The sequence below is a fragment of the Theobroma cacao genome, chromosome 6 (assembly GCF_053813885.1).
Source record: "Theobroma cacao isolate CCN51 chromosome 6, ASM5381388v1, whole genome shotgun sequence".
Classification (NCBI taxonomy): domain Eukaryota; kingdom Viridiplantae; phylum Streptophyta; class Magnoliopsida; order Malvales; family Malvaceae; genus Theobroma; species Theobroma cacao.
In genome coordinates this window covers 25,593,546-25,608,723 of record NC_142644.1, presented here as the reverse complement: position 1 = coordinate 25,608,723, position 15,178 = coordinate 25,593,546, and the positions used below count along the sequence as shown (strand labels likewise).

The 15,178-nt window shown below is 31.1% G+C and overlaps 2 protein-coding genes across 3 annotated transcripts; one reads left to right on the top strand and one right to left on the bottom strand.

Moving 5' to 3' along the window:
* The first annotated feature begins 8,531 nt into the window (after window positions 1-8,531).
* RSH3 (RELA/SPOT homolog 3) lies at window positions 8,532-12,685 on the top strand. The gene is made up of 6 exons (XM_007024572.3): window positions 8,532-9,374; window positions 9,459-9,644; window positions 10,383-10,843; window positions 11,345-11,503; window positions 11,586-11,937; window positions 12,203-12,685. The coding sequence occupies exons 1-6, from the start codon at window positions 8,667-8,669 to the stop codon at window positions 12,509-12,511; spliced, it is 2,175 nt and encodes a 724-aa protein (XP_007024634.3). The 5' UTR covers window positions 8,532-8,666; the 3' UTR covers window positions 12,512-12,685.
* Window positions 12,686-13,468: 783 nt separating this feature from the next.
* On the bottom strand, window positions 13,469-14,752 carry TAFII21 (TATA binding protein associated factor 21kDa subunit). 2 transcript variants are annotated; one of them, XM_007024571.3, is made up of 3 exons: window positions 14,551-14,752; window positions 14,091-14,362; window positions 13,469-13,904 (listed from the first exon to the last, which is right to left on the bottom strand). In XM_007024571.3, the coding sequence occupies exons 2-3, from the start codon at window positions 14,346-14,348 to the stop codon at window positions 13,644-13,646; spliced, it is 519 nt and encodes a 172-aa protein (XP_007024633.1). In that variant the 5' UTR covers window positions 14,349-14,362; window positions 14,551-14,752; the 3' UTR covers window positions 13,469-13,643. The 2 variants fall into 2 exon arrangements, with proteins under 2 accessions (XP_007024633.1, XP_017978066.1); XM_018122577.2 differs by having other exon boundaries at window positions 14,091-14,359.
* Window positions 14,753-15,178: the final 426 nt, after the last annotated feature.

Sequence of the window (15,178 nt, the reverse complement as noted above, 5' to 3'; positions counted from 1 at the left end):
ATAATTGTGAAAACGGGTAATTTACCAGGGCAGAAGGAGAGGGCGGTGGACTCTGGTGGTGATTTTAAGGGATGACAAATTGACTACTTTAACCCTGTTGGTGACAACGGGGAACATACTCTGACCTTTTTCGAGTCTTTTCACTGGTTTTTGTCGAAGCTTGAAATTTTGTTGAGGGTATTTTGGGAAGAAAGGAGGAGACTGTGCCTACTCCTTGAAAAAATTGATAGCCTATATAGGTGGAAGAGACTTTTACTTATTAAGGAAGATGGGAGTATCTTATACTCAGATTAGGTTGTAAAATTTTTATAGTATAATATTTTAAAAAGTTTTTGAATTATTTAAAATTTTTTTTAAAAGTTTTATATTTTTATTATGTTCAATTAAGTTTTAGTATTTATTTGAGCATTATACCAATTATTATCCATTATAGGTTGGGTTGGGATAATATTTCTAAGGTACTTACTATCTAAATCTAATTATAAATAGTGATTTTTAATATTAAATTTTAATTTTTTATATATTACTTTTTGTTTATAATTCTTTTATAATTAGTGCAATATTTATTAAAATTCATGATATATAAATTTAAACTTTAATTATTTTTTATGAATTAATTTATTAATTTAATTTTTATTAATAATATACATAACAATTGATTTCAAATTTATTTTAATCGAATATTTAATGGGTATAAGTATTTAACGAGTGGTGTCTAAGATATCTAATTACGAATTCGAGTAATAATTTTAAAATTTAATTTAGTATTTATAAGATTCTGAATTCTATCAAATAATTAAGTTCGAGTTAAAGTATTTAGAAAATAATAAATACTTAACTTGTTGACTTCCTTATTTTTAAATGAGACTTTTTTTTTAAGATTAATGGGACTTATTATTAATAATATAGATAAGCCACAATTTTTTTTTGTTGAAAGGCGGATAAGACACTAATTTAATATATGGATTTCAATTATGTACATATATAAATGAATTAAGTAGATATTTTATGGTTAAAAGCAATTTTTAATAAAATTTTACAAAAACAAACATGCAAGGATAATAAGATAATAAAAGACAATTACATTTTACTATAGGAATTTACACCTAAGAAATTTTTATTCGTTGACATTTTTACTTTTAAATGGGACCTTTTCTTTTTGAAAGATAAATGATATTTACTATTAATAGTATAGATAAGTCACTATGTTTTTTAAAGGTGGATAAGACATTAATTTAATACATGAATTTCAATTATATATAAATATATATATATAAATGAATTAAGTGGATATTTTATGGTTAAAAACCATTTTTAACATGAATTTTAAATAAATTTCATGAAAACAAACATGCAAGGTTAGTAAGATAATAAAAGAGAATTACTTGTCATACTAATTTAAACTTAGTGCCTATTTAACTTGACTTTTTTACAATTTATCTACTTTTGAAAAGCGTAAAAGAGGTCAAATAGGATTTTAAAAAGTTGTTTTAATAAAAAATAATTTTTTAAAGAACAAAATTAAAAAAAAAAAACTTAAAGAAAAGCTTTAAAAAGGAGTTTTTTTTAAAAAAAAAAAAACATGCTAGCTTTTAAGAAAGACCCATTTCTTAATCAATCTCTCTTTCCTCTCTCTTTTTTTGCAAGTCACCTTCTCTAACGTAAATTGTGATTTCCCCTTTTTATCTCTCTGTACAAAAATGACTAAAAAAACAAAATAGAAGACATAACAATAGAATAGCAAAATTTTAGATTTTTTGTTCTTATAAAAATTAAGGGAAAAGAAAACAAAAAAAATTTAAAATTGCATTTATATACTATTTAAAGGTTTTCTCTTTTCTTCATAAAAAAAATTTAATATCAAATACATCTTTTTTTATTTTCTCTTTTTTATTGAAAAACTGAAGCATTGTAGTTTGATTGTTTGCTATATCAACAAAAATCCAATAATATTACTACCATACAAAATTTGAAAGCTGTTTTATTTCTGTATGGATTTTTTTGATTTTAATATATGAAATTATATATAAGTTCGAAGCAGATTTATTCCGTTTTGGTTTATTAGGTGATTGAAGATAGAAGAATACCCTTAATCATAATTTTAACCAAAATTAAATTTTATATAATTTATTTTACCAAACAGTTTTAATTTAATTTTAAAATTTATTATTTTTCATAAAAGTTTCATAATAGCTTTTAAGCTACAAAAAAACTAGGCCAAATAAGAATAAATTTCTAGGCATAATATTTAAATAAATCCCTAAACTATTCATGAAAACTTAAATAAATCTTTAATCTTTTATTGCTTTCGATTAAGTCCTATGCTTTCATTTTAAATTGAATAAGTCCTTATGACTAATAATTGATTAATTGTCATAAGTCAAAATACCACTTGTCATCATATTATATCCACATGATATTGATATGGCGTTGATGTGAATGGTGAAAATTTATATGGTCATTTTATTATGTCAAATTAGTATGTTACTTCATCATCAATTATGATATGTCAATATATTATGTCATTATCAATTATAATATGTTAGCATGTCACGTTAATGTTACGCAATATAGAATGATAAATAATATTTTCACTAAGGCAATCGTTAATCATAAATATTTATCTAACTAGACATAAAAATATAAGAACTTATTTGATTTAAAATAAAAATATAAGAGTTTGATTGAATGCAATAAAAGTATAAGAACTTATTTGAATTTTCATAAATAGTTTAACAAATTTTTTAGATATTATATCAAATTTCTATGTATAAATGAATAGAAATATCATTTTGGGTTTTATCATTGACAATTTTGTCACCAATTTACTACTTGGGTACACATACATATGACTTGGGAAATGTAATGCATTGCAAGTCAATGCTTTCTATTCAATAAAACAATAAACAAAGGGGAGTAATCCCATTAAACCTACTCTTAAATTATATTATATTATTTAGTATTGCTGTAAGTATTGTTCAAGCATGCAAGACAATGAAGAATCTTCCTTGGCTGTGAGGGTAAATTTTGCAAGGGAACATGATAATAAAGTGTAGCGGCCAAAGAATATCGCTGATTCATGAATCATAGAATAAAATCTCAAAACAATGATTAACTCAAAGCAAGTGAATCGATTTTTCAAATGATGACAATGACCCTATCCCATGTTGCTTTCAGCATAGATACTCACCAATTTAAAGGAAATAAAGTGGAGCAATCCCATTTGTTTCAGAGTAAAAAGTGTTATAATGAGTTGAAATGTCTAAAAATGACATTATACAAGAAGAGTAAAGAATGAGTTTTGTTTTTTTGTTAAGTAATTATTGCCAAAACGTTTCATATTGTGAAATTTAATTTTAAAAAACTATATATAAAAAATAAATTTTAAATTTTGTTTAAAAAATTAAAATTACTTTCAACTAGAAATTAAGTAGTCATATTCTCACTATATTTTATTAATGGTACCAAATTTATATTTGGAATTTCAAAATATTTAAATAATTAAAAGAGTGATTTTATAATTTTAAAAATATATAAATGGAGTATGCATTTGGGCCTTGAACTCCTCCAAGACTAGATGGGCCTTTCAACCCATTATCTTTTAATTAAACATGGATCAGTATTGATATATATCTATATATTGAATGTGAGGAGCCTCAGCCTGAATGATAAACATATAAATGGAGTATGCATTTGGGCCTTGAACTGACTAGATGGGCCTTTCAACCCATTATCTTTTAATTGAACATGGATCAAGTATTGATATATATATATATTGTGAATGTGAGGAGCCTCAGCCTGAATGTAGAGAGACTCAGCTTGTTCGGTTGGGAGTACGACCTAAAGTTTTAGACCCATTTGTTAAATTTGGGTTTGGACCTTATGTTTGCAAAGTGGCTCATAATGTTAGAGCAATGTTTCCATCACAGATTGATTAGAATATGGAGCCCCCGTGGGTCAGAGTTAGAGCTGTGGCCGTGGCCATAATTAGATTTGATCATTTGTGTTTTTATATTTTTAATTATATTATGTAAATATAAAATATTAATAATTATATAAATAATTATGAATATAATACGATTAATTAATTATGTTATGATTTTAAATAAATATATAAATATATGTAATAAACGTGTAATACGACATAATACGACTAATAAATTTATTAAAAATTTTGAATTAAATTTTACATGATTTATAATATGTTTACAAGATTAACACACGATTAATATAATTAAAATGATTAAATTAAAATATAATTCTATTATTCAAATTTATAACAAAAAATTATAAATATTATAATAGTTATCATATATAATAAAATTTAACAAAAATAAATTTTAATTATCATAAAAATATTAGTAAATACATGAAATAACAAATGAGTTTTAAACATGTTTACATGTGAACACTCTTAATAAATGAATAATAAATAAGTCACAAGTCATACAAAAATATAATAACACCATTAATTAATTATGTCTTAAACTTATTTTAAACAAGTTAAATGGAATATGATTTGTTTGTGTCTTAAATGAATTCACACAATTAGTATATAAAACATGATTAACTTAAATCTAAATCCATTTAAATTTGTATATAGTCATATTGTATTATTATGTGTATATAAAATTATCAAATCTAATTAGGTGGTGGTAGTGGGGTACAAATATCGGACAGACTCCCATGGTAAGGCGTGGCCGTATGGTTGTTTCGAGATTGATTTGTTTAGGGACAGCCTGGACGCAATGGACACGACTTCTCTTCATTATTTCCAAAGCCAATGGGATTAAACTTCAAAAGTACTGTGGTGACTTTTAACAATTGACTAATAATAATGTGTTAAAAGAATATTATTATAAAAAATTAATTAATTTTAACAAGTGGTTTAAGTACAGTCATTAACAAGACTATTTTTCTTAATTTATTATTAATTATAAAATTATTATATACATCAATAATGGATTTTTTTTAAATCTACAAACAAATCAAATGATTTTTTTATTTTGACTAAAGATTAAAAGATTAATAATGTGTTTTATTGTAATATATTTATAAAAATTAATAACTTACTTAATTATCAAATAAATATATTATTTTATCTAAATATTTAATTTATTGATTGATGCATCATTTACTTACTTAAAAAATAACATTATTAAAGTTTTTCAATTAGTTTGTTGTGAATAAATAATAATAATCTTTATTTTAATCTTTTTATTTTTTATTTGTTTAATTAAAAAAATATTTCAACAGTGATTTTTCATTTTTTTTCCTAGCATAGACCAACTTACCCCCTCTAGTCATGGGTAGTACCAATGTCTTTATGCATATAGAAAATGTTTTTTTTCTAAGTGAAAAAAAAAACAAAAACAAATTATTTAGATAGGATTGATTAAGGCCTTTTAAAAGAGAGCATGTGCATCCAGATCATCTTTCACAAATTTTGAATATAAACCTTAATAACTTAGCACTAATGATGATCCAAATAAAAATAAAATCAATACAACTTTAAAATGAATGAATCAATCAAAATTCTTTTAATAAAAATAATAATAGAGGTAATCACTGTATTTATTCAAATTCAATATTAAAAAAAAAGATATTTTTATAAAAATGAACAAAAAATAAAAAAGGAAAATTTGAAAATAAAAACAATAATTGAATCTTTTGAATTTGTTTTTGTTTAGATTTAGAAGAGTGAATAATCGGTGAGGAATCTCGATCACTTCAAGTTGGTGAAGGAATTGGAATTAAAAAAAGAAAACATTCTTTCTTGTTCGGATAGTGAGAAAGTGAGAGAGATAGTGAAAGAAAAGTAAAAAATAAATAAATTTAATTAAACAAATAAAATATAAAAATGTTAAAATGAAATTTATTATTATCTGTTTATAAAAACTTAATTGAAACTTTTAATACTATTGTCCTTGAGCTAAAAAGATTTTACATGGAAAAAAAATAATTTCCGGTGCTTCCTGAGAAAAGATCCTTAGACAAAGGGTGTAGGTAGAATTTTATCAAAATAAAAATTGTCAAAACAAATGCCGTGAAAAATTTTTTTTAAATTGATTACTACTTGGCAGCTACCACAGAGTTAGGCAATTGTACGGTGCCAATTTGACTTTGACCCCATGCACATCATTCAACCCATCACAAAAGTCCAGCAGGAGACCAACAAATAAACGGTCCATGATTGATCCTATGTTTAACACTGCTCACACGATATTAAACCCTGGTGGAGAGCCCCTAAATTCGCGGAGCAGAGTCGACACACAAGACACCACGTGGACAGAACGAGACAGACACGGACGGTGACCGTGCCCCGAACGAACCCCTATGCCACCAAATCCTCCGTCTGCGCAATTAACACGTGTTCGCCGACTACGCTGACCATATGGCATCGGCGGCTGCTGATGACACGCCACGTGCCGCCAACGAACTGTCAGGAAACTTTGTTTTTGGCACAAAAAAACAGCGCAAAGAAAAAAACGAAGCGGGGAGATTCAAAGGAACTTGTGTGTGGGAAGGACCAAAGTAGGGAAGTCCTTGTCGCGGAGTAGAATGTGTTCTAGAGCTTCTCCACGAAGGTAGAGAGAATTATCTGTCCATCACCTCACTGTAGATTTCCCATTATGCCCTTTTCTGAAAATCATCAATTAATAGTATTTGCCACTAGAATTTTTTTATTTTAATTTTTTAAATCTTGCATGGACCCACTTTATTATTAAAACTAAATGCTCCCACTGTTTTAAGTATTTTTATTTTTTTCTTCTCATTTTGTTAATATTTGAATTAAATCCAAATGGCCGTTGGATTGTAGCTTCCCCTATACCCATCCTGATCCACAAGCATAGATAATTGCAAAAAACAATTAATTAATTAATTATAGAATATGACGCCATAAAATAAATATAAAAAAGATCCAATGGAATCCTCATCCATGAAGTGAGTCATGCAGCAGAACAATGATTCCCGCAAGAAAGAAAATATCAATAAAGTTGGACCCCACTCCATGTTGTTGTGCACCAAAAGCAACTAACATAAATCATGTGGGCATATTATTTTGGGATGTTTAACAATGCTTGCTTGTAAAGCTACGACACTTGACTTGAGTTCCAATGTCATTGCCTTGCCAACACTGCCTTCAAATAATATTAAATTAATTAATAGTATTGATTAAAAAGCAAATATCAAGAAGATAAGAACAAAGTGAAGTGTCATAAACATTAAATAAATATATTAATGATTTCTACTTAAACCAATTAAAATATTTAAATCAAATTTAATTTTAAAAAATGATCACATGTCGTTCTAAATAAAAAATCCTCTCTCACTTTGACTGTAATTAAGATTATTTGTTTGGTTTTTCTCCTAACTTATATCAGGTTAATTATTTCAATTTTATAAATTTTTACCCTTTTTGTCACTTTACGCTTAATTTTATCTGATCAAGAATAAAAGTGTTCATATAATACGTATTTTATATGAATATGAAATTAATTTACTTAAATTATATCAAGATATACATAAACTGAAAAATATAATTATAAATAGATAACACAATGTAATGTAATCAACTAATTTGTCAATACATAGATATAGTTTTATTAGCTTAATTTTGAAACTTTAGATCCATTGGATGCTGGTAATTTAGCCATCATGCATCTAACTTTATCCTACAAAGTTTTTGTTTGAGTCATTAATTACAAAAGGTTCTATTCGTTATTTATTTTCCTAATTAAAAATCGTTAAGAACATACATAATTTACTTTAATCACTAATCAGTTATTAATCAACCAAAAATCCAGATTATCCAAACGGAAAGCAAAGTTGGATCCTTGGATTTGTCTGGATTCAGTTAATCCCGTTAATGACCAAGGACACCTCTGTAATTTCGATGTTCCTCTCCCTGGCCGCAAAGCAATAACAAAATAACTCATCCCCAGAGAAAAAAGGAAAATAAAGAAAAAAGAAGAGTTCTCAAAGGAAAGATCAACGAAGGAGAAAGAAAGCTCTCTCTATCAAGCTTTCTTTTCAATAATCTCATGTGTCTTTGACTCTCTCTTTTCAAAAAATAAAAAAATTGTCATTTTTCTTTGTTTCTTTTTTTCTTTAATTGTCCATTTCTAAGTAGAAAAAAATGTCTATATATTTGTAAATACTGTAGCTTAAAATTTCTTCTCTTCAAACAAACCCCTCCTTTCGATTCTTTGGTTTTTCTCTTCTGTATATATATAAATATACACGTAGAATCAAAGAAATTTCTTTGATTTCTAGTTTCTACCATTGAGATCCCATTTGGGTCTCTTTTTAGAAATTTCTTTGATTTCTAGTTTCTACTATTGAGATCCCATTTGGGTCTCTTTTTACAAAATTCATTGGTTTGTGATATTAGAAAGAAACCATGTGCTGAGTAAATTGTCGGGGTTTTTTTTTAGAGAAATTTACTGGGTTTTTTAGGGGAAAATAAAAATTTATTGTTTCATTGAAAAAATTGTTTGGGTCCTGAGAAAATTTCTGGGCTTTGTTATTTTCTCGAGAAAATTAGTGGGTTTGTCTGGGGTCTGTGAAAATCTTTGCTTTCCTGGAGGAAAGTACTGGGTTTTGATTTTTAATTAATAAAAACATTTTTTTTTTGTGGAGTCGATCTGGGATTTTCGTAAGCCATGGCTGTTTCAACAATAGCTCTTTACGCTAGTCCACCGAGTAGCGTGTGCTCCACGCCGCACCAGATCAACATCAATTCTCACTCTTCCTACGATTTCGACTTGAATTCAAGATCTTCATCTTCAACTTCCTCAACAACGGCTTCCTCTTCTTCACAGAGACCCATTGTCGGGGGCTTATCATGCCTCTTCTCCTCACCCTCGGTAAAATCAAGCTTTTCTAGCGGTGGAGGAGAGGATTTAGGGTCCTACAGGGGGGAGGAATTGAAAGAATTAAGCAGTTCATTTTGTTATTCATCGAGCAAATTCGGTGGTTCTTCTTTGAAAACCTCTCAGAGCCCAGTATCGGTGTTTCAGGGCCCCGTTTCGTGTAGTAGCTGCAGTCCTCCGACGAGAATTGTTCGTGAAAAGGGTGGTGACGGGAATTTCCAGGGCTCGTTACGTGGTGGGACAAATGGGTTGTTCAATGGATTCGTTAGGAGTGCGTTAGGGTCTTGTATTGATTATGATTCCCCGAGTTTTGAGGGGCAAAGTAGTGATTTGGTTGATGAATTACCGTTTACCATGGAGGATAATTTCACGGAGGAAGTGAATCCGGATCCTTATGCTAAGGAGTTGCTTTTAGGTGCGCAAATGAGGCACAAAATCTTTTGTGAAGATTTTGTAGTAAAGGCATTTTATGAAGCCGAGAAGGCGCACAGAGGGCAGGTACAAACAGAGAAATGAATGATAACTTCGATATTTTTTTTGTTGTTTAAATTTTGTTTTAAGGTGAAATTCTTTGTCTTGTAGATGCGCGCGAGTGGTGATCCTTATTTGCAACATTGTGTTGAAACTGCAGTGTTGTTGGCATCCATTGGTGCTAACTCCACGGTAGTTGCTGCAGGGCTTTTACATGACACCCTTGATGATTCATTTTTGAGTTATGACTATATTTTTAGGACATTTGGTGCCGGGGTTGCTGATTTAGTTGAAGGGGTAAGAGATACGAATTTCTATTCTATATTGTGTTGCTTGATGTTTATGCTCACACATTGCTGTTGCTGTTAAGATTGTTTCTTTTGCTTTGGAATTTGGCATTTGACGCAGCTTTCTCCAGATCTAAAATCATCCTAACTTCTAAAAGTGTTCTAAGAATTATGGAATTTTTGGTATATTCAGTTAGCAAAGTGCACGAATGAATGAAGTATTTCTGATGTCATATTTAGTTAATTGGGCAAATTGCTGTAGCTTGTTGGAATTTAGTTGCTGTAGATAAATAATTGTGGATGAGTTTGTAATTACAAATTACATGGTATATTCAATTAGCAAAATGATCCAATGGTGCACGAATGAATGAAGTATTTCTGTTGTCATATTAGTTAATTGGGCAAATTGCTGTAGCTTTTTGGAATTGGTTGTTGTAGATAAATAATTGTGGATGAGTTTGTAATGACAAATTACAAGGCGCTTGTGTAGTCTTTGTGGTATATGTTCTTAGTCCTTGGTATTTTAATCAACATATTCCCCTGATGTTATAGTTTTAACTTCATTTTCATATTTAAAAAATCTAGGTATAAGCTTCCCCAAATTAGTGCATTATGGACATCATATTGATGGCTGCTACTTGGTTGTTATAGGATCTTTGTAATTTTCTTGCATTATATCAATCAACATTTCTTTGATAAAAGATTTGAGTTATTTGCTTCTAATTATTTAATTGTGGCATTCACATAGGTTTCCAAGCTTAGTCAATTGAGTAAGCTAGCACGTGAAAACAATACTGCAAGCAAAACTGTTGAGGCAGATCGCCTGCACACCATGTTTCTTGGCATGGCAGATGCAAGAGCAGTTCTCATTAAATTGGCAGATCGATTGCATAACATGATGACACTAGATGCATTGCCTTCTCTCAAGCAACAGAGATTTGCTAAGGAGACTTTGGAAATATTTGCACCTTTGGCCAATCGTTTAGGAATTTCTAGTTGGAAGGAGCAACTGGAGAATCTATGTTTCAAGCATCTCAATCCAGATCAGCACAAAGAACTGTCCTCTAGGCTTGTGGACTCCTTTGCTGAGGCGATGATCACTTCTGCTATAGAGAAACTTGAGAGGGCTCTTAAGGATAAAGAAATTCCATATCATGTTCTCTCTGGACGACATAAAAGCTTATATAGCATTTATTCGAAGATGTTGAAGTAAGATCTCTCTTTCTTGCTTGCTCTTGTATACACAGACACACACAGTCCTGCTCCCAAGCATGACTTAAGTTCACTGTGACATGCCCAAACTCGCACACATGTTGGTGTGTGCTATCTAAAAATGTAATCTTTTTGTCAGAAGAAAGACTAAGCAAGTTTTCTTGGAAACCTCTTTCTAGAATTCTTTTGACTAACTGATTAAACAAAGTTTGTAGGAGTAAGCAGTAATAGTCTAGATGTTAGTGTGGGAGTGAATTGTAATTTGAAGCAGTAAATTTTCCTTGTTTATGATCCTATAAGGCTGTAAGTCATATATTTAATGACATCTGTTTCAGTATCTAATGAAGTGTTAGTACTGATGTGTATTTATTGTAGCAACATATTTGTGTGTTCTTATCTGCCTGTATGGGAGAGCTAAATGATCTTATGATAGCACTATTTCTTGTTTTTCTCATGTTATTTAATCTTAAAAAAGTTACATTATTTTATTTTTTGCAGGAAAAAGTTGAGTATGGATGAAATCCATGATATTCATGGACTTCGTGTCATTGTTGAAAATGAGGAAGACTGTTATGAGGCATTGAGAGTAGTTCACCAGATATGGTCTGAAGTACCTGGAAAGCTCAAGGATTATATAAATCAGCCCAAGTTTAATGGGTAGGTTAAAGTTTATATGCTTTGGTATTGTCCTTGGATGAAATTTAAAAATTCTGAAGTTCCTTCTAATTTGAATGTGCAGGTATCAGTCCTTGCACACAGTAGTGATTGGCGAAGGCACAGTTCCACTTGAAGTTCAGATTCGAACAAAGGAGATGCATTTGCAGGCTGAATTTGGATTTGCAGCTCATTGGAGATACAAAGAGGGTGACTGTAAGCACTCTGCATTTGTACTTCAGATGGTTGAGTGGGCTCGATGGGTTGTGACTTGGCACTGTGAAACAATGAGCAAGGACCAATCGTCAATTGGCTCTGCCGATTCCATCAGGCCACCCTGCACATTTCCTACTCATTCGGATGATTGCCCATTTTCTTATAAGCCTCACTGCTGCCAGGATGGACCTGTCTTCATCATTATGATTGAAAATGATAAGGTATGTTCCCTAAATGAGGCTTTATTGCTGTAATGTTGGCATGGCCATTGTGCGCCACATACCTATATGCTATCTTTCCTTTCGAACGGAAGGCAAATGTGAAGTGAACCCATGCTTTTAAGTAAACATGGTAGTTGACCCTGTGCCACTGTGCTTTGGGAAGGTTTCATTTTACTACAGAAAGAACAGTTCATCTAGCAGTGTTCCCAAGTTTTTATATGATCTGAAGTTTGGTCTGAATATTTTTGGTTTGTGAATGTTGCAGATGTCAGTGCAAGAGTTTCCCGCAAACTCGACAATGATGGATTTGCTGGAAAGAACTGGGCGGGGTAACTCAAGATGGTCTCCATATGGGTTTCCTGTCAAGGAAGAATTGAGGCCAAGGCTGAACCATGAGCCAGTGAGCGATCCTACATGCAGGCTGAAGATGGGTGATGTGGTGGAGCTAACACCAGCCATTCCTGACAAGTCTTTGACGGTGTACAGGGAAGAGATACAGCGCATGTATGACCGAGGTCTCCCTGTTTCCAGTGCTGGGCGTCCGGCTAGTAGCATGGTTGGCTCAAGAAGTTGACCCTGTTTGATTGTTTCTTTATGATAAACCCAAAAAAGAAAAAAAAAAAAAAAGCAATGGGTTTTCCTTGTATATAAATGATGAATATTTGTACGGAACATGCTCTATGGTTCTGTTACTAGGAAACATTAGCTAACTGGATTCAACAAAGATTAAAACGATTGATTTCTCATAGTTTCCGCCATTAATGCAATTGCATGTTAGATTTTCATAATCGCAAAACAGCTTTGGTTTCTGTCCATGTTTAACAACAGAAAATCTCATTTGTCTGATGGATACTTGGGGATTTGGCTTTCGAGACGCTGGTTTGGGTACTTAATGCAATTGTTTCACACATTATAATTTGAGTAAAAGGCTCCTTTCGACAGCAAAAATTGAACCTAGAAAGGCTCATTTTACAGCAAAAATGGAACCAACCGCAAAAACACCTTGGGTGGGGCTTGCTTTTACCGCTCCCAATCTATAATTTGGGAGGAAATGATGAATTTCCCATCCTATTTTGTAATATGGCAAAAAATATTCTTTGAGTTCTATTTCGAATATTTTTGAAGTATATATTATCATATTTTGAACTTAAACTGAACATATACATCGAGGGAACATAACTCTATTAAGCTTGAAGTAATTTAAATTTATTTTAAAAAATCTAACAATTATATTTTTTTATAAATTTTTAAAATTAAATTTCATATCTTAATTTGTTCAAGTATTGTTGAAAACATCATGATCATTCATTCAAAAATCTCAAATCACAATTTTTTAGGGTAAATTTTCACGTAATTTTCCACAACCATTTCTCACATCATTTTTCCCAAACCTATTTTTTTCAAAACTCCCAACAGCAACCCCAAACTAGGCCTAATATAGTTTTAGTGTGTGGCAAAGACCTATATTGCTCCCCAACCTTCAAAACCACATTCAGTTTATAAGCATACAGAGAACATAGCAGTGCCCAAATTTCCAAGGTGGAATGTAACTAGGAGTGAATCACATTTAGATTGAAATGATCCATTACATACCATCATGATAACCGATGAACAACCTTTTCTCTTTAGTAATGATACAACTTCATGTATAATATCCTTCATGAAGGGGTTGCTGAAACATCTCACAAAGCTAACCAATTGAATCCTTACTTTGAGCGCTTAGCTAGGGGAAATGATACTCTTTGAGAAGTTGGCTGCGGCATATCTGTCTTCTGCTCTTGGGAGGGATTAGGATCAACACTTTCTTCATCCTCTTCTGTCTCTTCCACTGCCTGCTTCCTAGGGATAGCAAATTGGTAGTTTGTGTTGATCAACGTATCCTGGTCAGGTGGGATGGCGATACCAGGTGCCGGTATGGCCTTTGGCAATGGAACTTTGTTCCGATTTCTTGCTAACTCCAATAGCACCTAACAAGAGGAAAGATCGAATATTTTTCACAATTTGCATTTATACAAACAAAAAGAAACTATCAATGAAAAGGAGGTGAAATCCACGGTCATTAAAAAAGAGAACGTTATCAATCGATCAAAAGCTATAACATTAAAACTTTTGTTGTTGAGCATCAAGTAGGGAAAGAGTGAAAGCAAAATTACCTCTCGCGGTGGGGGTTGTGAGAAGCTGAAATTGACTTTGGATTGAATAGCAAGCTTGACATCATCGCAGTCGATGGTTTGCTTCCCAGCATGCTCCGAGTAGACCTGCGCATCTGTCAACACGTCGACAACATAACGATACCACAGCTCAAGAAACTGATGAATAACGCGAGGTTCATAGTCCTCGACACCCATTGATTTCAGCAACGACTTCACAATCTTAGCATCCCTTGGCAGGTCCTCTTCCCCTTCTGCCATTACCCCCTTAGCTACTTCACCCATATCAGAAAGGTAATGTTAGAAAAATCGCAGATTCGTTCGCAATCCAATTCGCACAGTATAAAGGGCCCATGAAACCTCTTAAGCTTTTAAACAAGTAAGATTAACGAAACAAACAAGAAAAGGATTCAAAATCGGAAACCCTAGGTGGATTGGATGGAGAAAGAATCGGTGGAATTACCTTGCCGAGAGATCGATGGCAGCAGAAATTGCAAGAGTTGCCGCTGCAGAGGGTGAGATCGAGATGGAAAGGGTTAGACTGAGAGATTCGAAAGCCTTGAAGTTGAAACTTGGAAGCCGATTGCTGGAGGGAGAAAATGCAGAGGACTTGTTCGGGTCGGGCCTAAAAGAAAAACAAAATTTTGTTACATTTAAGCATAATAAATGAGACTACTATGATAATAAATGAGATTTTGTTACATTTAAGCATAATAAAATATGAAACTACTATGATATTATAAATATATGTATTCAATAAAATAAATACTAGTTATTATTTATATACTAACGGTGAATTTTCGCCTTGCAATTAGGTCTATTTTTTTGTCCTTCACAAGCTCGTAGGCTTAAAACAGTCAATTTAACATAATGTTCAAAGAAAGAACTTAAAATAGGATGAACAAAAAAAAAAAATTGAATAAATAAAAATTAACTGCAACCTATTCTTTCCAACTACACTATTTTCATAGAAATTTACAATGTATTTTGACATAATAACTTAAAAAAACTCTTAAATTATTTAAAAAAAATTTAAATAAGTCTTTAATCTTCTAATATGTTTAATCAAATTTTTGTATTTCTATTTTAAA

Excerpts from the sequence above, each read along its gene's own strand:
- RSH3 (XM_007024572.3), top strand. The coding sequence starts at position 8,667 with ATGGCTGTTTCAACAATAGCTCTTTACGCTAGTCCACCGAGTAGCGTG. Across the intron at positions 9,375-9,458 it reads AGAAGGCGCACAGAGGGCAG|ATGCGCGCGAGTGGTGATCC; the intron begins GTACAAACAGAG and ends TTTGTCTTGTAG. Across the intron at positions 11,938-12,202 it reads TTATGATTGAAAATGATAAG|ATGTCAGTGCAAGAGTTTCC; the intron begins GTATGTTCCCTA and ends TGAATGTTGCAG.
- TAFII21 (XM_007024571.3), bottom strand. The coding sequence starts at position 14,348 with ATGGCAGAAGGGGAAGAGGACCTGCCAAGGGATGCTAAGATTGTGAAG. Across the intron at positions 13,905-14,090 it reads CACAACCCCCACCGCGAGAG|GTGCTATTGGAGTTAGCAAG; the intron begins GTAATTTTGCTT and ends TCCTCTTGTTAG.